Source organism: Aedes albopictus, chromosome 1, assembly GCF_035046485.1.
Source record: "Aedes albopictus strain Foshan chromosome 1, AalbF5, whole genome shotgun sequence".
In the NCBI taxonomy this organism is placed as follows: domain Eukaryota; kingdom Metazoa; phylum Arthropoda; class Insecta; order Diptera; family Culicidae; genus Aedes; species Aedes albopictus.
In genome coordinates this window covers 143,463,253-143,488,714 of record NC_085136.1, presented here as the reverse complement: position 1 = coordinate 143,488,714, position 25,462 = coordinate 143,463,253, and the positions used below count along the sequence as shown (strand labels likewise).

The 25,462-nt window shown below is 40.6% G+C and overlaps 2 protein-coding genes across 3 annotated transcripts in view; both read right to left on the bottom strand.

The window, feature by feature from the left end:
• Positions 1-25,462, bottom strand: part of LOC115253729 (monocarboxylate transporter 12) — a 384,960-nt gene that overhangs the window by 273,141 nt on the left and 86,357 nt on the right. The gene's annotated exons all lie outside the window — the stretch shown is intronic.
• LOC134285741 (small ribosomal subunit protein eS17-like) lies at positions 24,264-25,111 on the bottom strand. Its single transcript, XM_062847145.1, has one exon. It carries the CDS (start codon positions 25,049-25,051, stop codon positions 24,659-24,661), a length of 393 nt encoding a protein of 130 aa, XP_062703129.1. The 5' UTR covers positions 25,052-25,111; the 3' UTR covers positions 24,264-24,658.

Below are 25,462 nucleotides of genomic sequence, written 5' to 3'. Positions count from 1 at the left end.
AGCGCCCCCTTAGGCTCAACCGATTTTGCTGAAATTTTGAACAGAGCTTCTGGGAGTCCAAAACAACTGATTTAGGAGGTAAGACTTGACATTTTTCAAATTTTTTGTTTTTCATACAAGTGTGGGCCACCTTAGTGCATAGCCTTTCTTTCCACAATTATTTATTCTCTTTTTCTTTCCGCAATTATCCATAGCGCGCTAATTTTCCTGGGAACGAATCTGTTTCACTGGTGACGTGACGCAAGGCTTTCAAATGAAAAGTACTCCTTCACCGCATAACTGAGGTTTTCATCAGTTTTTCAGTATCGTGGTCGCAGCAAGAGACGTGATTTGTGTAATGCGCCATGTTCACAGATTGTTCTGCCGAAGGCCTCCGTATATCGTCTAGAGCTAAGGTTTGTTTCAATAGCTATCGGTTGACTTGATGTTCCCTCGCTACTCTTCTCCACCAGCAGCGTTGCTTGTGCATGTTGAACTCCGATCAGGAGTCTCGGCCGGGCATCTCCATTGGATTCTATTCTCCACCAGCAGCGTTGCTTGTGCATGTTGAACTCCGATCAGGAGTCTCGGCCGGGCATCTCCATTGGATTCTATGGGAACTCCCTTCAGGTAGTGGTATTCAGGCTGTAGCCATTGATCAGCAAGAGTTTAACTAGGTAGCTGCTACATAGTTGCAGACGGTACGAACGTCCTCAAAACGAAAGCGCTTTCCCTTAAGTCCGAAGATTTCAAGTTCAACGCTGTGTGACCCGTTTTACGATCGATGCGAACTGCTAGTCCATTTTAGGCAAAATGTAAGGCGTTCTCCGGAAAGGTTCCGTCACTTGGCTAATTCTTCGTCCATAAACGACTTCGGGGCGTAGCAGTGTACTACGATTCTACCACCGTACGCTATAACTGGAACATAACGAAAAATTACTTACGAAGTCTCATCAAAGCTTGCTTGAGGTCGTTGCTGGTGTTCGACTATTAGTACGCAAAGTCAATGATGGAGTCAAACTACTTCGCAGTCCACGGTGCTCCCCAGACCGTTATTATAAAATAAAAATCTCCATCCAATCGGTGCCCACCATTCGTTTTCTATGACTATCCTGCATGTCTGGGCAAAATTTAAAAAAAAATCGTAGGGCCCATTTTTGAGTTAGGCCCTTTTAAAGGGCGTAAAGCCATATATTCAAAGAAAAATCAAAATATTTATGTACTCAGCTATTTTTAAGCGATTTTGATGAAATATTTTCAAGAAAAAATGTATTGCATTGAGTATTAGATATGTGTGGAATAGTTTTTGTTGATTTTTTTGAAGAAAATATGAACATTTTTATTAATTGACATAAATAAATGCGAATTTATATGAAAATATTTCAATAATGTTTGTAACTTCTCAAGTTCAAATACGATAAGAAAATCGTGAATATAAATAAACAAAAATGTAAATGAAGGGAATGCACATTATGTGCGTAAGAATAAAAGGAAGAAGAGTTTTTTTTGTCTAGTTTATTTATTCTGGGCTCAATCGCACATAACGTTTTACGAAGCCGAAGATCTTTTTCAAACTAAATATATACAATATACTCACGATGACAACTTTTTAATCATATCTGTTAGTAATGGGAGGAAGCCACAATATTTGTGGCAGCTCGAGGTTAGAAGGTCACATTTTGAGGGATAGACAGGGTAAGGGTTGAACCAAAGGTTTCACTGCAGCTCATCCGGGGCGAATCTCATCTTTCTAGCATAGAAAAATAGCTTAAATTGTTTTAAGCTCCTAACATATTAGAATTAAAACAACGAATAAATTCCGTATAAAATCAGGAACACCAATATGTGATGATTTATAAATTTCGATTGGCAATTGAATTTAATCAGGTATATATTGTATTTGAAGTAACATCTTCAATACGAAAGTAGTGTTTTATAAACAATAATATCAACCCAGAAAAATGTGTTTAAATTTATTATGAGAAAACATGATCATCACACCACAAGTGCCTCTTGACAGCGATTTGGCTTCTCTTTTATCAACTTATTCGATAATCACAAGGTGCTTTGTTCGGAACTGATTGGCCGTAGAATCTTTATTTTAAGTGTGAAAAGATGCCATGCCAAGGTGAAATTGAGTAATCGTTGAAGTGAAAGCAGTCCCCTCAAATTCAATGGCGTTGAGTATTAGGTTCAATTCCGCAGAATATAGTGTTATTACAAGCGGTTTTAATCGTATGCGTATGATAAATGCCGAATTGCTGACACTATGTGGACGTGTATTGCAAATTAAAAGACTTTAATGCCGAAGCAAGTGTGTATATGTCTACATTTACAGAAATATCTGCATATTTAATGTGGGTAATTTCTTCAATAATTTTCGCACCTCATTCCAACTGGCGCTATGCATAATCAACGTAAGGTATCTGTTCGGGTCTGTTTTGTGTATTATTTTAGTTGTTTTTTGTAAGAAGTGAGAATACACCATAACAATAAGAAAGAAATCAATCGGTGGCCACCTTAACCCCCTCCCCCTTTTGTCCACATAATATTTTCAACATTTAAGGGACCGGAATATTGACCATCTTTCCTTCAGATGGTTGATTTATTAATAACTTTAAATCCATTATTTTTGTTAACAAATATAAAAACTTTTTGTTTAAATGTATCAGATGTATTGACATGATATTAAGAAAATAACTTTTTATTTGTTTTAACTAGCTTTTAGCCCAATAAGATTTCTAGTTGAAATGGCTTACTTTCCTGTCCTTTACATACATTAGAAGTGGGATTCCGGCCCAATCTTAAAACACATGTGCTTCACACTAGAATGTCCAAACATCGTGATGGATATCACTTTATCAACTCTTGAGAATGATTAAATGTTATTAGACTCGAGAGACATAAAACACTGGCAAAACGATTGATATCTTGTAGCAAATATGTTTAAACCCATTCCTTTGAATAAGATATTTTGTTGGGATCTGCTCTACCTCATACTTGGGTATTTATTTTGTGTTTCATTCATGTGTGAAAACGAACTTATATGGAAAAAAATTTAAGGCTCCCAATTTTTTTATACAATTTCTATTATATTCTATTTAAATTTTCTCATCACTTTTATCGTGTATTAGATATCTTTATATTTTCCTTTTCTGGAAATTTTGTCTGCGTTTTATTCTTAGTTGAAGCAAATATAGATGTTCAGAATTTATTGTAATGTTCACGTTACAATAAATTAAGTGAGTACTATTATCCATATTACAACACTCAAATGTTCAGATTTTCTTTAAAAAATCTAGACTAGCATTTAAAAATGGCGTAACAACCATTGTAAATTTCTGCAACCTCTGACCAGTAATCAGAGCAGACTCCCCTGTATCTGATAACGGTTTATGTTTTCAGAAATAAATGGATATACGCCTAGGAGGGACGGAAGAAGCTGAGACGTGCAATGATTGTTCCGCACTTTTCACTTGTTGGTAGAAATCAGTCAAAACTATGTTTGATAATACTGGTACTCAATACAAAACGATTCTTCATTAAAATATCAAAATCGTTGAAAAATGGCTGAGCACATAAATATTTCGATTATTTGTTTGAATAGATGGCTTTACGCCCTTTAAAAGGGCCTAACTCAAAAATGGGCCCTACGATTTTTTTCAAATTTTGCCCAGACATGCAGGATAGTCGAATGGTGGGCACCGATTGGATGGAGATTTTTATTTTATAATAACGGTCTGGGGAGCACCGTGCAGTCACTACCACGACAGAAATCCCATCTCTATTATTATTGTTGGCCGCTAGCCGGGGAGGAAATGGGGTACCGTACGCTGGCGCTACACACATAGCTAACTCCTACTGGTATCAGGTATCAATAGGTCGGCTCCAGAGGCACGTTCTCTTCTATTTGGGAAATTTGTGCTATCGCCATGAATACGAGCCTATCCTTGAACCTATCCATCATTTACCTGAGGGAGAGAGAAGGGAGGAAAAAGGGATGGGATAGGGAAAAGGGAAGTAAGCGAATAGGGTCGAAATAATCGCATAAGCGTATCACAACGGGTTCAAACAGCGCCCTGAAAGGGAGAGGTTGCAAAGGAAGCTTACACTCGGGCCAGCATGGATGGAATATTTCCAGCGTTGATCTAATCTAAACAGATGAGAAAACACTGGTTACACCCTTGGTAAAGATTTTTAGGGCAAGTCTGATTTTGGGGCACATATTTAACGATTGCCGTCAAGTCTGGGCAATCTTCATTCCAAAGGCAGAAAAGAGATAAAACCAAGCTCAAACCATTCAGGCCGATAAGTTTATAAGTAATGCTCTTAATTATGGAAAAGGTACTATATGCGAGTACATAAGTCACAAATTTATGGAAGCAAAGCCTTTTTCAAAAATCAAAGCTAGTGGCGATCTATTTTGACAACTGGTCGTTTTTCGGTTCAGGAAATAATCTCCACGTCTCATGAGGCCTTCCGCAGGTGTCCGACAGAGCAGTTCTCGTCCATGCTGGATTCGCTATCAAGCGCACTGGTGGGATTGAGTCCCGTTGTCATCGGTGGAGACTTCAACGCCTGGGCGGATAAGTGGGGTAGCATCTTGACTAACGCGAGAGGCTGAGCTCTACTCGAAGCTATGGCCAAAGGGTGAGTCGATAATTATTGTGCCATTTTCAAACTAACGTAACTTTTTTCCTACTTCACCAAAATCAACCAAATTTTGCACAGTTTCTCCTTATAGTTTATTGTTTACATATAATGTATTGAGCAGTTATCAGTGAGATTCCGGTCGATGTAGAATAAATTTTGTTAACAGTTCTAAAAAAGATGTTGTACAATCACATGCTAAAATAAAAAATCATGGTATCGCGCCTTGGAACAATTAATAATTATACATTATCGGATCATCTTAATGTTCGTCAATAGGTTTCAGAAACGGTTGTCAGTGAAACATAAGCTTGGAGCTGGGTGAAAACCAGGCACGATGCGCATAAAAAACCTGAGAGTTTCGATTATTTGTTTCAAGTGGAGCCTGAACATGTCCACATGGAGGGCGTTAATTGAAAATGTCCTAAATTTCATTGAAACGCATCCTAAATTTGAACCTATACCAAAAAGTTGAAATACACACATATACTAAACTACTGTTAAAATTTGGTTCCATTTCGTTAACTGTAGACAATTTGCGAATCAGTTGTAGGTAGGGTGGCACAATAATTAACGACTCACCCTTTAGACTGGACGTGGATGTCACAAACGTAAACGACATAAAACAATAGGAACGAAGCAGAGTTCATCATTGGCGTGATAGCGTAGTTACTGCAGTTGAACAGGGCTCCGGATCCAGACGGTATCCCGACAATAGCCATCAAGACGGCCATCGAGCTAGCTCTGAACATGTTCAGACAGAGACGAATTTCCGGAGAGGTGGGAAAAGGTGATTCTACTACCCAAACCTGGGTAGCCATCTGACTTTTGGACATTGTCGGGAAACTGCTGAAACGAATAATTCTGTTGAGGCTGATGGTCTATACCGAAAAATCCGATGACTCTGGCCTCTCGGATAACCAGTTCGGCTCCCGGAAGGATCGATCGACGGTGGACGCTATTAGGGATGTAACTAAAACGGCCGAGATAGCGCTTCAAAACTTCGAAAGAAGCGAATGGGAATTCGCTTTTGCGCGGTCGTCACGCTGTACGTAAAGAATGCGTTCAACGGCGTTAGCTGGGCCGCCATCGAGTGCACCATACACCACCTTAACGCCATCAGTAGGTCGGCTCTAGAGGCACGTTCTCCTCCATTTGGGAAATTTGTGCCATACACCATCCGTTAACGATCTGGCATCTTTTTGACCCGCTAGGTCACCCCTTTCTCGGCACGGGTCACTTAACACCATGAATTGGGGTGACCTTATTTGGTGGAAGTTGCCTCTTCCGATGATCCCTATCCCCACACTAGCTCAGCCTCCTAATCAAGTGTCTGATGATTAGAATATCTGCCTATTCTAAGGAAGTAAAAAAGCCGAGTCAAGTACATGACACTGAAGACGACCTTACAGTTGAGGTCGAAATACGTATCTGTCAATGAATGCAAATTCTTAGTGGAATTAGCGTTGAACTTTTCGTAATTGAAATCATCGTCATCATCAAACATTTGAAAGCAGTTTTTTCGTTCAAAACAAAAGTTTTTAATATATTCACTATACTCCACTGCCTATGATCGCATAATTGTCCCATATGAATAGGAAACCCAGCATATAGGAATGATATGCGATCATGGGCAGTCCACATGAGGAATATAATGCAGTGAAGTGAATATATTTTCATGATCCTTGTTTTGATTTGCAGCGAGAAAACTGTTTTTTTTTTATTTTCCGAAAAATGATGACGGATGCTTGAGCCTTAAAAGGAACACTTCACCCAATTTCTTTTGACTTATGGGCAGCAAATCAAGCTCAATGTTAAATAAATCTCCATGAAAAACTAAAAAGAACTCTAGAAATTTTTCATAAATAATTCAAAAATTTCAAAGAAGGATCAAACTACCCCACCAAGTTCTTTTCAAAAAAACACCATTACGCCAATGCACAATGTGCCAGCGCAACGCTGAACAACAGAAAGCAAAGTGCATTCTCAAACACATCTGCTCCTCAACCGGGGTCGGGCAGCTGGGCTGGTTCGCCAAAAATGTGACTTGACCGGCAGCGGCGATGACGAATTGACAGTTTTATTGGCTTTTATTCACTCTAGCTCCGTCGTCGTTGTGACTAGCTACGGCGACGCGGACCGACCGACCCAACTGGTTCGTCTTCCATCATCGTCATCCATTGTCGAATGGGATCGGATCGGATCGGTGGGTGGAAAATATGACGAGACAGCCAGTGCAGTACTGGCAAAGACAAACTGTTGACGATTGAGGGAAACTGGGTGGTGAAGTAAGGGAAGGAATGCATCTTTGGAGATGAATACTCCCCAGGGAAATGGACCAAGACTGGCGATGGTTTGAAACTCGTTTGGCACGGGGCAGACAAACAGCAGTGATTTTTGTTGCGTTTTATGAAGAAATTGAGCTGACATCACATGTACGTATGATGAAGAATGACGAGTTTTTGGTGGACAATAGACGGAGGATTTTATGTGGTTGGGTCTTATGAACACCAGTTGGATGACATGTCGGTTGTTTTATGGATTAAATAATTGTTGTTGGAGACTGGACGTAATTTATGTTTAAGTGCATTTGGAGACGAGTTTATGCATGGATATGTTTACGGAAAACTACAGGAGAATTGCTTGTGACGAGTCAGATGAAGACTTGTGAAGATCCCATTTTGCCACCTTTAAGTACGCCTGTGTCTTACACCTATTGGCATCCTTAAACAAATTCCCATTGACCAGCAGCGTAACCCACACAGTAACTGACTTGCCGTTTCTGCGGCTGACGTTTACTTCCAAAGCTTTTGAATATTTATCTACTTCAGTGGTGCTCAGGCTGGAGGATACCGCGGGCCAAATTTGCAATTCGGAATCGACCTGCGGGCCGCATAAAACATCGATGCACAAAAACAACAAAAAGAACAATTCTAAAGCATATTTATTAAAAATCTGAACTGTTCAGAGCTTGTGTAAGGGTCAAACTTTATAATCTATTGCCCTTCGTGGAGTTCAATTTAGATTCATAAGTTTGGATGAGAAAAACGTTTGAGTTTCAAATTGAAATTCAACCAAACAATTTGGAAGTTGCCCCTAGAATTTCAATGAAGCCGCTTCAAGAACTTGTCAAGCAGCTTTTACTAGAATTTCTTTTGAATCGCTCCAAAAAGTTTGCTGGATTTTCTACTGAAATTTGTTGTGCTCCAGAAGGGTTTCGAGAAATTTCTTGAAGTTTCTTTTAGTTTTTCTAGAATTCTCTTGGAACACCTCCAAGAACTTCTCTTAGATTTGCCTTTGGAACTGCCCTGAAGTTACTTCAGGAATTCCTCATTAATCGTTTCCAGAAATTTCTCCTAGAATAGCTTCCGGATTTTTCCGAAAATTTTGCAGGAGTTTCTTGAAGATTTTAGTAAATTCTTTCCATAAGTCTCTTCTTAAGCTGATGAAATACTTCATCATGAAATTTCTTCAAAAATTAGATTTTTAAAATTTGTTTCCGGAAGTTTCTTTAACATTATCTTCTAAAGTTGCCGCATAAGTTGCTTCAAATTTATTGTTCAAATTTTCCTCAGGCGTTCTAGGCGTCTTTTGTGTCTTGATGCAGTTGGTCCTGGAATCTTATTTGTAGTTACTCCTGAAAATTATCTTGCTGTTGCTCGAGGAATTTATTCTTAAGTTGTTTAAGAAATTTCTGTTAGAGCGACACCAGAACATTTTTCTAGGATATGCTCTTATAATTTCCATGCAGTATCGCACCAACTTTCTCATTGAGTTTCTTCATGATGATTTGCGTTTCTCCATATATTTCGTTTAGAGTTGCTTAAATTTTTTCTCCAATAATGTTTCCTGGAGTTTCTCCAAAAATGTATCCAAAAGTTTCTCCAAATAGGCATAGGAGACGCTTTATGAATATCGCCTGAGATTTTATTTTTCTTTAAGTTCGTTCAGGAGTTTCGCTTGGACAATTCAAATTAGTCTCGTAAGTTTTGTTTCGAAAAATATGTGAGTCTTTTAATACAACAGTGGAAATTAAACAATATTGGCAAACAAATTGAGATTTGTTAAGAACTTAGTCAAAAACTTCGTGCTTTGTGTTTTTATGTTCTTCGGAAAGGCGAAATGTGAAATATTTTCTCAGCGTTGCATTGACTGCGCTTAAAAACTGCAACTAATTTTTAAATATGTAATACAAAATTACATTTTTAACAAACTTTCATTTGATTCGTACCACTTATAAATAACTATAAGCTGGCTTCGTGACTTAGCTGAAATGCCGAAATATTTCGGAGTTGTAATTTCGAATCTTACCAGAACGGATTGTTCTTTTTCTTTATTTTATCATTTAATTTGTGTTCAGCACTGTGAAAATTGATCAGCATTTTTTTTTTGTTTGGTTCCTAATAAATTTAATAAGTTATTTCAAATAATCGTTCCAAAATTTTGATTCGTCTTAAAGAACTCCGCGGGCCGCATCTTAAGGCTTGAAGGGCCGCATGCGGCCCGCGGGCCGCAGGATGAGCACCACTGATCTACTTGAATCAACAACCCCACGCGGTGCGCGCCTCTCTCCAGTTGGCAAAGATAAATGGCTCCAAAATTTGCGTAAAACGTAGTTTGCTATCCACCACATTTGTTACAGTAAAGTAGCAGAATATTTTTCCTCCCTGTCATTTGCCATACCTCGTCGTCGTCGTCTTCGTCGGTCGGTTGAAGATGACAGACAAGATGGAGAAAAATGATACACTTTCCCTTCCGGATGCTTTTTTGGTTGTTGCTGTGGCTGTGCTGGTGGTGGAACGTCTCAGCATCCCTCCCTCTCCCGGTCACCGAGAGAAGGCAATTTACTTTTATTCTCGGGATCCTTATTCAAATTAGGCGCTTCTGCTGCTGGCTGCCCTCCTGGGCTGCTGGCTGCTGGTAGTGTGGTATTTTTTGCTATTCCATTATTTTTGACGTCTTTCGTTGGAGCATACACAAGCGGGAAACTAGCACTGTCATTTTGCGTAGTCAGTCCAGGAGATTTATCCAGGGTAGATCTTTCACGTGTTTTTGCGTTTTTCGACCAATAAAGCATTCATTTCATTCATTTGTTCGCCCCGCTCATCATCAGTACGTGCTCACTGCTCAATTATCCGACGCCGAGCTCCCGGCGCGAGTACAGGGCCCGATGCCAGCTGTTGTTGTAGCGAACAGCCAGGAGGTCACTGTGTGTATCAGCATCGGCTACTCTACGGTTCCAATTACTTGTTAGGCCAGGACTTCAAAAAGTTCATTAGTGATCGACTCCGCTCAATTCTGTTTAATAGTATTTGTACCTGGACAAATCTAAAACAGTTGTTTTGATTGATGTTTTGAGACTGCAGCGCCGATAAAGTAGCTAGATCACACATATCGGTATACAAATAGGTATTCCGGTTCGGCTCCAGAGATCAGCTGAAGTCTGCGATGCGTTCATACTTTCTAGAAACATCTCTCGGCTATTATATTTTGCGTCTGCAATAGGGATGCTCTTAACAGCACGCACTGCTTTCCGTCTAGCTTTAACAGCCCTCCAAGTTTTGTCCGTTGACTTAGCAGTTTCATTGATTGTATCGACGAAGAATGTCCAATTCGCTGGCTCGTGATCCCTAGCTAGGTCCCTGTAGGTGGCTGTTGATGATTGTCCCAATCGGTCTTCTGGTATATCCACCTTGGACGACGAGTTATATTCGGCGGGGTGGCCTTGGTAGCAATTTGTATGGGAAAATAATCACTAGCGTAGAGTTCGGGATTGACATATTCTCGGTCACATCAATGGCCTTTGAAGAGTTGTTGTTGAAAAAGTTGTTCGATCTATCGTTGAGAACGATAACGAAGCTTCTTTGATGTCTGCATGGTAAGTTACCACCCAGCATAAATGGACCAGGTATGGTTCAACAAGAAGGCTGCGATAGAATGAAGTGCACGTAGAGTTGGAGTGGTGGCGCAATATCTTCTGAAATCACTTGTAATCAACGTAAACAAATCATTGACAACGTTACATCATGCAGTGGTTGTAAAAACATTCGCAGTGCTGGTATTATCTATCTGTTTTCACCATCAATAATCTCTAGATAACCGGTTAAGCTGTGCATGAAGTTATCATCTTATGAAACCACGCCATTTTTCGAGTAGTTCTCGAAGTGCTTGATTCGGTTCAGAGTGTTCGTTCATACTATGCCAACTCACGAACATCTTCACAATAGTCATCGGAGTAATATGCATTGGCGTAGCTAGCTTTTTCTTTTTTCTCGCTCACTCTCTGGTGATATGGCAATCTCGGAGTTAGCAGCTTTGCTACAGTCACGGCTGGGTGATATACAACAACGCACACAGATAGATGTGGAGTCAATCGAGGCTGCTGTCAAATTGCAGATGGGCTCATTTTGTTCAAACGTTTCTGCGGATGTCAAGAAGATGAGAGTAGAGAATGTCCAGGCCGCTAACACAGTGAGAGCAGTCATCGGCAACTATTAGGAATTCAGTTCAGTCGCTGTCGTCGTTGTGCACGGACGTACGCAATTTTGTTCTCTTCTAGTCGGTTCATTTTTTTGCCAGCTTACGCTGTGCGCGCGTTTTGTTTCTCGGTCTTTCACTTTTGCTACACTTCTCGCCGGTGCTATCTGTGCAGTTGGAATAGCATCAAATCGATACGCGAAATGACTGTTAATGTGATCAACACCGTCCAGTTTCGTTTTCCGCCGGGTAGTCCACATGGGCGGAAATTGCAACGTTCTTGCAGCAGCTGGACATGGATTTAATGATGGTGGAATCCACCTACAAAACAGCCCAGGATCGATCGCTGTTTGTTAAATTTAAGTCCCTGGAGGCAATGAACGAGTCGTTGCATAAAAACACGGAGCCCCGGCAATTCGCTTATGTAAATGGAAAGTCAGTAGAAGTAAGGATGTCGATCGCGGGCGCTAACATTCAGTACGTCCGTGTGTTCGACCTACCACCGGAACTGCTGGATGATAGTTTGTCTTCGATACTCGGAGATTTTGGAAGAGTGGAAAATGTGGTACGTGAAAAAATACCAGCAGGCCTGGGCCTCGATCACGTTTACTCCGGAGTAAGAGGGGTATACATGGACGTGGCAAAGAAGATTCCACCATCGATAAGTGTCGACGGTAGAACTGGACGAATTTTTTACGAAGCTTTGAAGGACACTTGCTTTCTGTGTCAGGAATTGGGGCAAACTCATGCCCCCAGCGGCAGAGTCAGAACAAGAAGAAGAGTAAATCGCAAGTAACCTCTGGACCCAGCTCGTATGCTGACATCGTCTCAGGAAAGGAAACGGTTGCAGAGAAACAGACAAACTTGGAAGTACTGGATGAGGATATCATTGAAGTTCTGGAGGAAGACGAAGACGAGGAATATATCGATCAGACGACGGAGGTGCCAGCAGTGGCGCAGGTGAAGCAAACCGTGGATGGTGTATGTGAGGAATCTGAAAAAGAACAGCGGCGTAAGAAAGGATTGGAAACATTGGAGGAGGTGGCCAAGGCTATCCATGAAGCGGTGCTGAACTCACAAGCCAGCCAACGGCAAGCCCAATTCGCGGCTTCAGGCTCTGGTTCAGGTTCCAGTTCTGGTTCCGGGCCAAGAATGAAAGTGCCGCGTAGGACTCGCTATTGATTATGTTTCTATATCTTTTAGAATAACAAATTTATATTGTTGCCCAAGATTTGCGGCTCTGTAGAGTTTTTTAGTAAACAATTGAGCCTATAAAAATAAACAAATTGAATTAAAAAAAAACTATTCGGAATTTGTCAGGAGAACCATGGAGAGATTTAGTCGTCAAAACAATCTCATCATAACTGGAGTGCCTTATTTGAGAGAAGAGAATCTTGTTACATACTTCTATGCTTGGTGTCGTGCTCTGGGGTACTCATACGACGACCACATTCCTGTAGCTGTTGCTCAACGACTATCGAGAAGGACCACTACTGTTAATCGACCGTCTGTTATTATTCTACGATTTGCGATTCGCTCTCAAACAGATGAATTTTTCTCCCGTTACTTGCGAGCTTGCGACCTTTCGCTGACTAGCATCGGGTTTTCGAGCAGTAGACGAATTTTTATCAACGAGGACCTAGGACCCAAAGAGAGGAAACTGCGATCGATGGCTGTCAAGTTGAAAAAACATGGAATGTTCCACAGTGTGTTCTCTCGGAACGGAATCGTCTTCGTGATGCTATCATCAACACAACAACCGATGGCTATGACTTCCGAAGCTTCGCTGGGAAAATTCCTGGTCCGAATGAAAAACATCATTTTACCTTTCCAAAAATGTTACTCTAAATCCTTCCATCCAATGAAAGTCAAATCTACACCGTTCGCTACCGTTGCTGCTGTTGTTGGCTGTTGCTGTCTGCTGCTGTTTTTGCTGTTGGGATTGAAGGACGTTCATCTATTGCTGCACCATTGGTTTTTCTACAAGTCATTGTACTGTATCGAAATACTGCCTTTACGTTGATTACTCTAATTTCTTTGTTTTTCTTGCGCCACTTGTAAAATTATTAGTATGAATATTGAGTTATTTTGCGAGGGGGTAGTGTTCACGATACATTTCTTTCTTTTTACTGCCTTAAGCTCTTTCAATTATGGCTAGTATTGCCAGTAACAACACCTTTGCGAATTTGTGTATGCCCGGAGTTGTTTTGAAGTTGGCTCTGTTGCCCGGAAAACTGTCCATCTCTTGTATAAATGGTCAGAGCATTTGTGCAAGGAAGCTTGAAAAACTAAGTGAGTTGCGTGAAATTCTATCTTTATCAAATGTCGATGTATTTTGCATAAGTGAGACGTGGCTGAATGAAAGGATTGATGAACTTTTTATCAATGATGGCTTCGTGGTCGTGCTAGTGTCACCAAGCATTTAGTCGCATCGTGCTAAGGAGCGTGGGTTCGATTCCCGCCGCAGCTGTCAGGAAAAGTTTTCGGCTGTGCCACTGGACGTTGCATGCTAGTCCGTTGTCTAGTGTCGTGCTTCCAAAAGAGCGAACAGCTCACTGGAAGTACTAAACGAGTCCATGTTAAAAAAAAATTAGGAAACAATACTTCTAGGAGCTTTCTACAACCCTCCTGAGTTGGACTGTTCCATGCTACTTGATGCTTTGCTGTGTGAATATGGTATGAACTATAATCAAATTTATTTTCTTGGGGATTTCAATACTAATATGCTGAATAGTATTACGCCTAAGACCAAAAAAATCATCAGTACTTTAGAGACCCATGGTTTACACTGCATCGGTAAAGAACCTACTTATTTCCACGAAAACGGAAATTCTCAGCTAGACCTTATTTAAACAAATGATCAATCAAACAGTTCTTCGTTTTAATCAGATTGAGGCACCTGTTTTTTCTCATCACGATCTCATATTCGCTTCCTTGAGTTTTTCAAGACAAAATGAAATCGATTCTTATCAATATCACGATTACAACAAAATTAATGCAAGAGACCTTCAAAATACTTTCAATTCACTTGATTGGTTCCAGTTTTATCAGATTGGCATCCCTGACTTGCTTGTAGACTTTTTTTTTAATTCGGCAATGATTAGTTTGCACGATGCTTTCGTACCATTGAAAACTGTCCATAAACGAAGTAAATCTAATCCGTGGTTTAACCCTCGAACGATCGCGCTGTTGTATTTTGTACAACACGTTGAAAAAATCTCGCTTTTTGTACTCAGCATTTGCGTGGTGCTGACGCAGGTTGTCAACCGCGCGAGTTACGGAAGGTTAACCAAAATATTGCAAAAGCAATCATAGATCGTGATCTTGCCTTCAAGCAGTGGAAAGCGAATAGAACTCTAGATAACCATGAGCTATTCAAAAGGCTAAGAAATAGAGTCAATTATCTGGTTCGCATAGCTAAAGCACAATATTACACAATATTACGAGGTTGCCATCGAAGGATCTATGGAAGCGATTGAAAAATACTGGAGTTGGTGGATCGATAGAGCAGCCGAATATAGATTTCAGTCCTAATGCGATTAATCAATCTTATTCTACGAATTTTACAGAGCCAAGCTTTCCATACACTCCATGTCAGCTTGAACATTGGAATTCGTTCAGTTTTCACGTTGTCGATGAAGCTGAAATAATAAGTGCACTGTTTGATATAAAATCCAATGCTGGGAGAGTGGACGGTGTTCCCCTAAAGTTCTTAAAACTGTTGTTGCCGCTAATTATTAAACCTGTAACCCATATTTTTAATTCGATTATTATAACCAATACTTTTCCTAAATCTTGGAAAAATGCTGAAATCTTGCCAATAAAGAAAAAGTCAAAGGAAAACTCATTGGAAAATCTGCGCCCAATAAGTATATTGCCTGGATTATCCAAAGTGTTTGAAAAACTTTTAAAAAATCAGATGTGTTTCTACATTAATGAAAACAACTTATTGAGTCTGCATCAGTCTGGATACAGACCTAAGCACAGCACAAATACTAAAAGTGTTTAACGATATCGGAATAATGCTTGACAAAGGTAATTCTGCAATATTGATGCTACTAGATTTTTCTATGGCATTCGACACAATCTCGCATGGTATCTTATGTAGAAAACTTCAACACAACTTTGGTTTTTAGTGTGATGCCATACTCTTGATAAAGTCGTACCTATCAATTCGTTTTCAAGCTGTGCATGTTAATAACGAGTACTCTGAACTCACTTCTGTTTCATCTGGTGTACCGCAGGGATCAATACTGGGCCCAATACTATTCTCGCTATATGTTAACGATTTGCCAAATGTTCTTAAATATTGCAAGATAGAGATTTTTGCAGATGATGTGCAGTTGTACTATGAGTTTTCAAGTTCTGATGCGGGAAATATAACAAATAATATCAATGCAGATTTATAAAATGTGTTTAATAGGACCATGAAACACAACTTAAGATTGAACGTAAATAAAACCCACGCTCTGTTCATAACTGCCAACAATACCAACGTCTCTAAGCCAGTAATTGTAATAAACGGCAATATAATTGAATATGTTGAATCAGCGACCAGCTTAGGTTACACAATTCAATCCAGTTTAGATTGGGATCCTTTTGTACAACAGCAATGCGATAAAGTGTATGGAAAATTAAGATCTCTGCAATTGCAAACTTATTTTTTGTCAACAGAAACGAAGCTTAGCCTATTTAAAACTCTCATATTACCTCACTTCTTGACACGCGACTTCTTAATAATGCAAATCTCTGCCATTGCTTTCAATAGATTAAAAATTGCTGAAGTGTTCAACTTGGGGTTTTTCAAAAGCTTTATGAATAAAAAACACGTCCACTAGGTTTGGCTTTCAAAAGACAAGAGACCGACTTCGGCCTGCGTTTATTGGATCAACCCGAACAGTAACTTTTCGATTTCCCTCTCACTTATCGTTTTTACATAACTCTCTCTGAAGGGGTTCAGGCTATTCACCCGAATATAACAATTGCTTTAAACGCTTGTGTTGTGTTCAATTTGTCTCGGTTTTCCCATGTCTCACATTTGCAAAATTAATTAATTGGTTGTTTGTTTGAAAAACTTTCTAAATTGAGATGCTGTCAACTTGTTTTCATGCCTACCAATAACAAATGTCCAGACTATCTATACAATAAACTTAGTTAATTTCGAAAAAAATCGTCATTCATAGACACTATACTGCTAAATATAGTAAAAGATTTTTCATACGTGATGTTTCTTACTGGAATACTTTGCCAAATGAATTAACTCTTTTATCATCGGGGGCAGTTTTTAAGAGGAAATGTATCGAACACTTTAATTAAAATATGTAATGTAGTTGTATAAATGTTAGTTTATTAAAATGAATTCAAAACAGTGACACTTTTTCTATCTAAATGAAACAATTGTAACGATTTAAAAGACGTTTGTCTTATGTTACTGAATAAATGAGAATAAATAAATAAATAAATAAATAAATAAATAAATAAATAGATAAATAAATAAATAAATAAATAAATAAATGGTTCCCAGAAGGTTGTTGGTTGAATCTTTCTTGAAAATTTGGTAGGTTTCCACATGGAAGATAGAAGTTTACTATGCTGACAGACTCATGAATACGTGTTCCAACAGCAGGAAGGTTGATGTTGAGCCTAAGGACCTCGAAGGGTATTGAGCACATAATCCCAAGGGCAACGGAGTGTCGCTGATTGGTAGCACGAAGCAGATTTCGACGATATTGGCCACGAAGTAATCGGTTCTGTTCTTCAATGGACTTTGTTCACTTCTTGCAGAGCCAGACACCATGGGGCAGGTTAATGTATGAGAAGCTCTAGATTAGTGAGATTTTTAAGGAAACCTATAAGACTCCACTGGAGCAAGTAATACAAGACGGGGTCTAATGAGTTATGACTACAGTTGAGAGCATTCTGTTGCTGTAGATCGTTGTCGCCAGAGTTGTGGAGTCTGAGAAAACGAGATACTGCGGTGGCTGGACTGTTTGTGGGTATTTGGGACAAGTTAATGTGTGGGAACTTTCGAGCGATCATCATTTTAAATGCTGCCTACACAGTGCTATCGTATTTCCTCTAAAGTAAATGAGTTCGTGGGAAGTTATCAAGCTGGTTTCATCGACGGTCGATCCACAACGGGCCAGATCTTCACCATACGGCTAATCCTCCAGAAATGCCGTTTATACCAGGTCCCAACGCACCACCTGTTCATCGACTTCAAGGCTGCATACGACAGTATAGACCGCACAGAGATATGGAAAATCATGGACAAGAACATCTTTCCCGGGAAGCTTTCCAGATTGATAAGAGCAACGATGTGCAAACAATGTGCAAAACAGCATAAGTATTTCGGGTGAACTATCCGGTTCATTCGAATGTCGACGGGGACTGCGACAAATTGATGGACTCTCCTGCCTTATATTCAACATCGCTCTGGAAGGTGTTATGCGACGAGCCGGGCTCAACAGTCAGGGTACGATCTTCACAAAATTCGGCCAAGCCTGAAATTTGAAGCAGTAAAGGTCGGACTGGTGGTGAATGCGGCTAAAACAAAGGGTACATGCTGGTGGGTGGGACTGAGCGAGCCAGGACAAGCTTTGGTAGCAATGTTACGATAGACAGGGATTCTTTCGAGGTGGTAGAAGAATTCGTCTACCTTGGTTCCTTGCTAACGGCTCACAATAACGTGTGCCGTGAAATACGAAGGCGCATCATCAGTGGAAGTCGTGCCTACTACGGGCTCCAGAAGAAACCGCGGCCAAAAAAGCTTCACCCCCGCACCAAATGTACCATGTACAAGAAGCAAATAAGACCGGTGGTCCTCCACGGACACGAGACATGGATCATGCTTGAGGAGGACCCGCAAGCACTCGGAGTTATCAAGCGAAGCGTGCTAAGGACGATGTTTGGTGGCGTGCAGGGAAACGGTGTGTGGCGGCGAAGGATCAACCACAAGCTCGCTACACTCTACGGTGAACCTAACATCCTGAAAGTGGCCAAAGCTGGACGGATACGTTGGGCGGGGCACGTTACAAGAATGCCGGACAACTACCTTATAAAGTTAGTGTTTGTTAATATCCGGTTGATATCAGAAGGCGCGGAGCGCGGCAAATCGAGTATTATGGCGGCAAATGGTTGATTCGGTGTTATCATGAATTTGATGTTGAACTTAATAAATGAATACGGAAGGATTCTGCACCAATCAGGAATCTAATTAGCACACTCTCTGCATAGAACCTGTCCCTGAATCTCTTTCACATCCAAGCCTGTCTAGTCAAGGAAGACGTGCATTATAATCCTTACGCAAAATTGCGTGAATAGATGTGGACTTGACCATTGGACGACATGTTTTCTGTTACAATCCAGAGCGCAGCGATGTTCCCACAAGAAAGAAAAAAAAACTTACATTTCTAAAACACCTCTCCCAGACAGTGGCACCATTTCACAGACCATTATCAGGGCGAGACAGGAGACGGATCTTGCAAGATATTTATCATCAAAACAACACCTTATGCTGGTGGTTATGACGAGATTACAACTTTTCCTTCTCCATTCGACAGTTTGTTCTTCTAGGACAACGTGACGAAGAGACGGGACATAGCTCTGGTCGTCGCCCGCCACAGTGCCACACCGGTATGGTGTCGTTCACGCGGTCAGTCCTTCTGGGGGAAGGATTCCTCCCTACTCGTTTAGTTAGTGTTCAAGCTCACAATCACAAGACGGTGGTGGTTCTGAAAAGATGATTCAAATCGTTGGAGCGAATATATTTGACGAGGAAAGAAAGTGAAAGTAATTGAAGGGAAATGAAATAAAGTGGGTCGTACAGATGAGTGACGACCAACGCCGGAATCAGCTGGGCTAATTGAAGCAACGAGTGAAACGCCCGGATCTGTTAAGATTCAGATGAACTTTGTAGAGTGATATTGTTTAGCATAGTTATACTCGAGATTTCACCTAGACCTGCAATACAAATGTTGCGAGGCTGCACAAAAATTGCAGATGTTAAACTGCCACAGATGCTACTGTGATTTCACCGCATTACCTCAAATAATTGGTTTTTATAATGAGCTAAAATGTGATGACCCCAAAACTATGTATAAAGAAAACAAAACGATTTTAATTAATTTGTCAATGACTGTTGCAGATAATGGCATGCGCTTTATTAATGGTATCCCCATAATGATGATCGTGATTAAAGCGATGGTGGTGGTGGAAAGGAATTTAAAGTGGCTGCAGTTTTGAATTTTACGATCATTGCAACCATTTTTATACGACAACGGGGACGCAAGTCAATGGTTGTCGCGAAGCTGATTAAATGCATAATTACTGATGGCTTTCGTAATCAACTTAAAACTACCTGAGAAGTGCATTTCTGAAAACGAATGGCTGTCATACATCAAGCATAGGCTCATCAATTGCTGGATCCAAACACAATGTGATCGACTGTTATTCATGCATCCCTAGAATGGTCAGCAAGTCTGCATATTTCGAAATTCAGTTCGTTGATACCTACTACATATGTACTTGTTGCCAATTGGTCATCACGCACTGGAAATCGTGCGTGTTCAATGATGGGTGATCAATCGCCACAAAAACCCTTCCGAAGCACTCCAGTCCAGTCAGTTCCTTACAAAAGAGAAGCCGGTGCCATTTGATCGTTCTGTTCGTCGTCTCTCGTGCGCGCCCGTAGCAAGCGCGCACTTTAACATAAATACAAATTGGCATCGATTACTTCATCTGGTACTTACCGCACTATTGCACCTGGTAGGCACTAACCCGACTTAGTGGAAGTGATAGAAATGTGGGACAATTGTACGTACTAATAATTTTATGCAATTCAGTATCATAATTTTTATTTTATACAACTCATTTCAGTATCATAATGACCTACTTTTTCGTACCGATTCATTATGCAACTGAAATGAGTTGCATAATGAAAAAAATTGCATAATGCTTAAAATGCAACTCATTTGAGTTGCATTATGAACATTATGCAACTCAAACGAGTTACATTATGAAAAAAAAAAACATTGCCTAAAATATTGTATTGAACACGTTGTACGACTCGTGCTGAAAAAAAAATCAACTTTTTGCAACTCGTCACATAAATAACTATTATTATTTTTTTCAGGAATGATTAATTTCGATGAAAACCCCCTTATTAATCCACCTAGCGGTGATGGCACCTTTCTCGTGCCTTCGAAAACCCATTGCAACACAAATTAAGTGACATGTTGATCAATATCGCACTTTCTTCCGTTTTACAAAAATCCATTTCATGGCACCAGCAATCATATCGTTTATCTGGTTTTTGGTTTTTGAGCCTTATCAGGTATCAGTAGGTCGGTACCAGAGGCACGTTCTTCTGCATTTAGGATATTTGTGCCATCTTCATGAACACGAGCCTATTCATCATTTACCTGAGGAAGAAGGGAAGGAAAAAAGGATGGGACAGGGGAAAGGACCGGTAAGGAAATAGGATCGTCATACACGTAAAAGCGTACCACAATGGGTTTAAACAGAGCCCAGAAAAGAACACTGTGATATCGCATAAAGCGTAAAGAGAGCCTATAGCTCTTTACCACAGCGATTCAAGAACAGCAGAACGTCCTGAAGATTCAGGTTTCTGAAGTCAGTTTCACTTAATAAGTGTTTTCCGAGTACTTGGAAACGCAATTGCGCAATAACTGGACAGTTACATATCAAATGATACGAAGTTTCATAATCGGATTCACAGCTATCACATGCAAATTAATCAGCTTGCTGAATATTTGCCAGGTGATAGCGAGACGGCAGTGGCCAGTCAATGCTTTGACCAGCATGCTGCAATTCTGCTTTTACAGATTTTTTAGATACTTCGTCACCCCTAGAGATGGCTCAGTACAATACAATTTTGTTTGACGACATGACTCCAAACTATTCCAGTATTGTTTGTGCTGAGTGGCAGCCCAGGTGTGAATATGAAGCTTTACCCAACACTTCGATATCGCAATAGCTGACTCAGGGCCAATGAGGTCATGTTAGCTCGCACTAACTCATCGGCAAATTCATTTCCAGCGATGGAAGAATGGCCAGGTACCCATACAAGGTGAACAGCGTTTGCTGAATTCAGCTCCTCGATTTGAGTTCGACAAGCAATAACTATCTTCGACCTGGAGTTGGCTGAAGCAAGTGCTTTAATAGCAGCCTGGCTATCTGAACAGAAGTATATTACTTTGCCCATTACGTGCTGCTGAAGTGCTGATTGCACTCCACACATAAGAGCAAAGATTTCGGCCTGAAAAACGGTGCAGTGTCTACCAAGTGAATAAGACTGATACAGCCTTAGCTCACGAGAATAAACACCAGCACCTGCTCGACCTTTGAGAAGGGAGCCATCAGTGTAACACACGATGCCGTCTGAAATACTTCTCTCCAGATAACCAGAATTTCGTGGAAAATGTCCTATATGCAAAATTACAAGCAATTGTAAGATCACTTGAAGCAAGAACAAATTTGTCCCAATTCACCAAAAGTGGAAAGAACGAGGTGTGTGTTGAACTACAGTTCACAGGAGTTTCCTCTTGTAAACCGAGTATCCATAGGCGGTAAGTGCAAGAAAGTGCTTCTTGTTTGCGATGAATGTGCAGTGGGGCAACGTCAAAGAGAACTTCGAGCGCTGCCGTGGGAGTTGCAGAAAACGTTCCAGACATCGCCATTAAGCACATCCTTTGGAGATGGCATAATTTTGATGGGACCGTTCTCACTTTGCCCTTTTGCCACCACATAAGACATCCATAAGCCAATATTGGCCGAACAACAGTTGTGTTGATCCATTTGATATACTTGGGTTTTAGACCCCAAGTTGTACCAAAGGTTCGCCGGCATTGCCCGAAGGCCATACAAGCTTTCTTGATTCTAAACTCAATATGAGGTGTCCAGGAAATCTTGGAATCAAAAATGACTCCAACATACTTTACCTGTTCAGTCACATTGATTTCAGAATCAAAAAGACGCAAAGGACGAACACCATTACGGTTTCGCATTCCCGTGGAATGAACAATAGATGTTTCACCAGGATTAATCAAAAGGCCATATTTGCGACACCAACCTTTAGCAACCTGAAGAGCGTTTTGCATCAGGTCGAAAAGGGTGCTGATGAACATACCAACTAACAATGTTAGGTAGTCGTCGGCAAAACCATAAGTAGGAAAACCGATATTATTGAGTTGCCTCAATAGCGTATCTGCTACGAGATTCCACAAAAGTGGCGATAAGACTCCCTCTTGGGGGCATCCACAAACACTCAATTTCCTAGTCGTCGCTGGACGCGATGTCGAGAAGATATGTCGGTTTTTGAGCATTTGGTGAATCCAATTGGCAATCATTGGAGATATACCACGACCCCGTGCGGCTTCTAATATAGCATCGGAAGGCACGTTGTCAAAGGCACCCTCGATATCTAAGCAAACCCAAGCAGGATTGCTTTTGAGCGAATGCCATCTCGATATCGTAATCAATTTTGTGTATAAGAGTCAAAGTGGACTTTCCAGATTGGTAAGCATGTTGGTTCACATGAAGAGCCAGATGAACATCACGGATGAGATGATCAACAATGCGTTCTAAGCATTTCAGAAGAAAATAGGTCAAACTGATAGGTCTGCAACTCTTTGCTTCTTCATACGACGCTCGACCCACTTTCGGAATAAACTTTACAGTAATATCCCGCCAAGATTTGGAAATTTACCCTGTAGCAAAACTGCAAACAAGTAGTTTTTTCAAAGCAGTTTTGAAATAATCAAATTCCTTCTGAAGAAAAAAAGGATAGATGTTGCTGCCCCAGGAGATTTGAAAGGAGCAAAGCTATTTGGTGCCCATTCAATCGATTCTGAAGTTATGATACTCCGAGCCGAAGCTAAAGAAGCATAACTATAAGAAAAGATATCAGGTTCATCCGAAGATGTAATATCCATACATCCGGGGAAGTTATACTGAATAAACATTCCAAAACTTCCTCATCAGAGGAAGTGAAATCACCATTTGGCAAACGAAGTTCGTTCACTTGAAAATCCTTAGATTTTTCAAGGATTTTGTTCAACCGACTGGCTTCACTCAAACTGGAAACATTTGGAGAAAGGTTTTTCCAGCCGGATCGCTCAGCAGACCGAAGAACTTTCTGGTAGGCCTTGCGAGCTGACCTGAAAGCCTCCGATCCAGCCAAACGTCGCCTGTTCCAACTCTTTCTACATTGTTTCCTGAGCTTCGCCAAATCAGAGTTCCACCAAGGGGTTCCTCTTGTGGTCTTCACAGACCGCAGAGGGCAAGCTTCTTCAAAAGCTTCCATGATGAAGGCCGTTGTAGTATCAACGGCATCATCTAACTAAGTATTCCATCAAACTGGAGCCTCTCAAATTGATGTCTGTGCTGCTCCAGATTGCTAACAATTAGCGAAAGGCCTTTTGAAGTGCAGTATGCGATGAATTGCTTGAAAACATCCGTAGGGGATGGTTCATCACACGCAAAAAAAATCCGTTCTGATATGCGTGAACTCTCAGTCACGGCAACGGGAACAAACGGGAACTATGCATAGCAACGATAACAACAATAAGAAATGTACACCGGTGAACTAGATATCACGGTTTCTAGAACGCCCATATTGACAGCTGGAACTAGTTCCAGTTCACGGTGTATATTTTCTTGTTTTCATATTTGCATTTGTTTGTTCACGTTTATCAGAATGGGTTTTTTTTTACGTGCATGCGGTAAATAAACCAAACAATAAACGTATTCCTGTTGAGGTTTCTGTTGAGAAGGATAGAGCAATCAGATCTGGATACATTGTGGGAAATAATTAACATAGTAGTCCTTGCTTTTAGAGCAATTATCATTCTTTTAAAGAAGCATTTCAGTCTTTGAACGAACCTTATGGAGAGAAGACGCAAACGTTATGGCTTTGGAGAAAACGTTGTACACGTCCGGTCACAACATTGGCGTAGTCGAGTCTTCCACAAGCGGGAGTAAATCTTTTGACGGACTAATGAAGCGAATTAGAAGAAACACGAATTTTCAAGCTTTGAGTGGAAATGGTATGAAATTTCAAAATTTTGTGTAGAGTGCGGCAATTCACCGGTTAGAAGTGCTGCGGTATGATAGAGAAACAGTTGTTAGTCTGGGCTCCGATAGAGAAGGCGGAGTACCACAGAAATCTTACTCTGATAGAGAAAGCAGAGATCCTAATAGACTACACTCCGATAGTGATAGAATGATCACTGATGGAGTTGTCAAAATAATCAAGTGACTGAGTTTTTGAGAAAAACGTAACAAACTAAAATACATCTTGTATAGAGTGTAGATTACTTTCATTAAAGCCAATATGCCAAATTCAGAATATGATGGATCTTTTAGTTTATTGAAATTGGCTCCATTGAAACAAACAAATAGACGAAACTTGATTGGTCCATGCAAGTATTTCTCAAATTAGGAAACGAAAAAAATGAGTAACTGTTCTTTTTTCTCTCACGCGGATGTGGGAAATTCTAGAACATCCCAACGATCTTTACTTGCAGCAGACTTAGTTGCGACGGCTGTAGCCCTGCGCCGACGGGTTGGTCATCTGGACAACGATGTTGTTGAAGTCCAGCTGCTTCAACATCTCCTTGGTCTTCAGATCCACTTCGATGATGTCCTGCTCCAGAGCGGACACCTCCGGTACGTAGTTATATCTGCGCTCACATTCCTCCTCCTGCAGCTTGATGGAGATACCACGGACCTGCGAGTGGCGCAGACGCTTCATCAGGTGTGTCACGAAACCAGCGGTCTTGTTGCGCAGGGGATTAGTAAGAATGATCGCCACTTCCTCGACGATGCGCTTGTTTGTGTGGGAATCCATCGTCAGCCGGATGTAGTACTTTTCAAAGATGACCTTAGAGACCTTCTTGATGGTCTTTGTACGAACGCTACCCATTTTGATTCAAGTTTCGCTGCTGTCGTTCACTACGAAAACGTGAGGAAAAAGGGTTGATGAGATAGCTATGAATGAGCACAGAACAGATGTGTATCTTCGAACAAACTTGAAGTTTCGAGGTGGAAGTCGTTAAATTGTCACTTGGAAAACTAGATTGGAATGAATTTCCATGGGAAAATAAAAAAGCATCAAAGCGTGCTAAGTCGTCTCCCTATGCTCGCTGTAGGAAAAAGCTTGACTTCCACCACCAGGTTCGCTAGTGTTGGGCTATCAAACGAGCAGTGCTTTTCGTGATGAAGATACACCCCCGTGGAATGAGTATAGCTCGTGAAACTTTGTGCCTACCATACATTCATATTAAAATAACACCTAAAGAGATTTCATTGAACAGTAAATACCTATAAAAATATG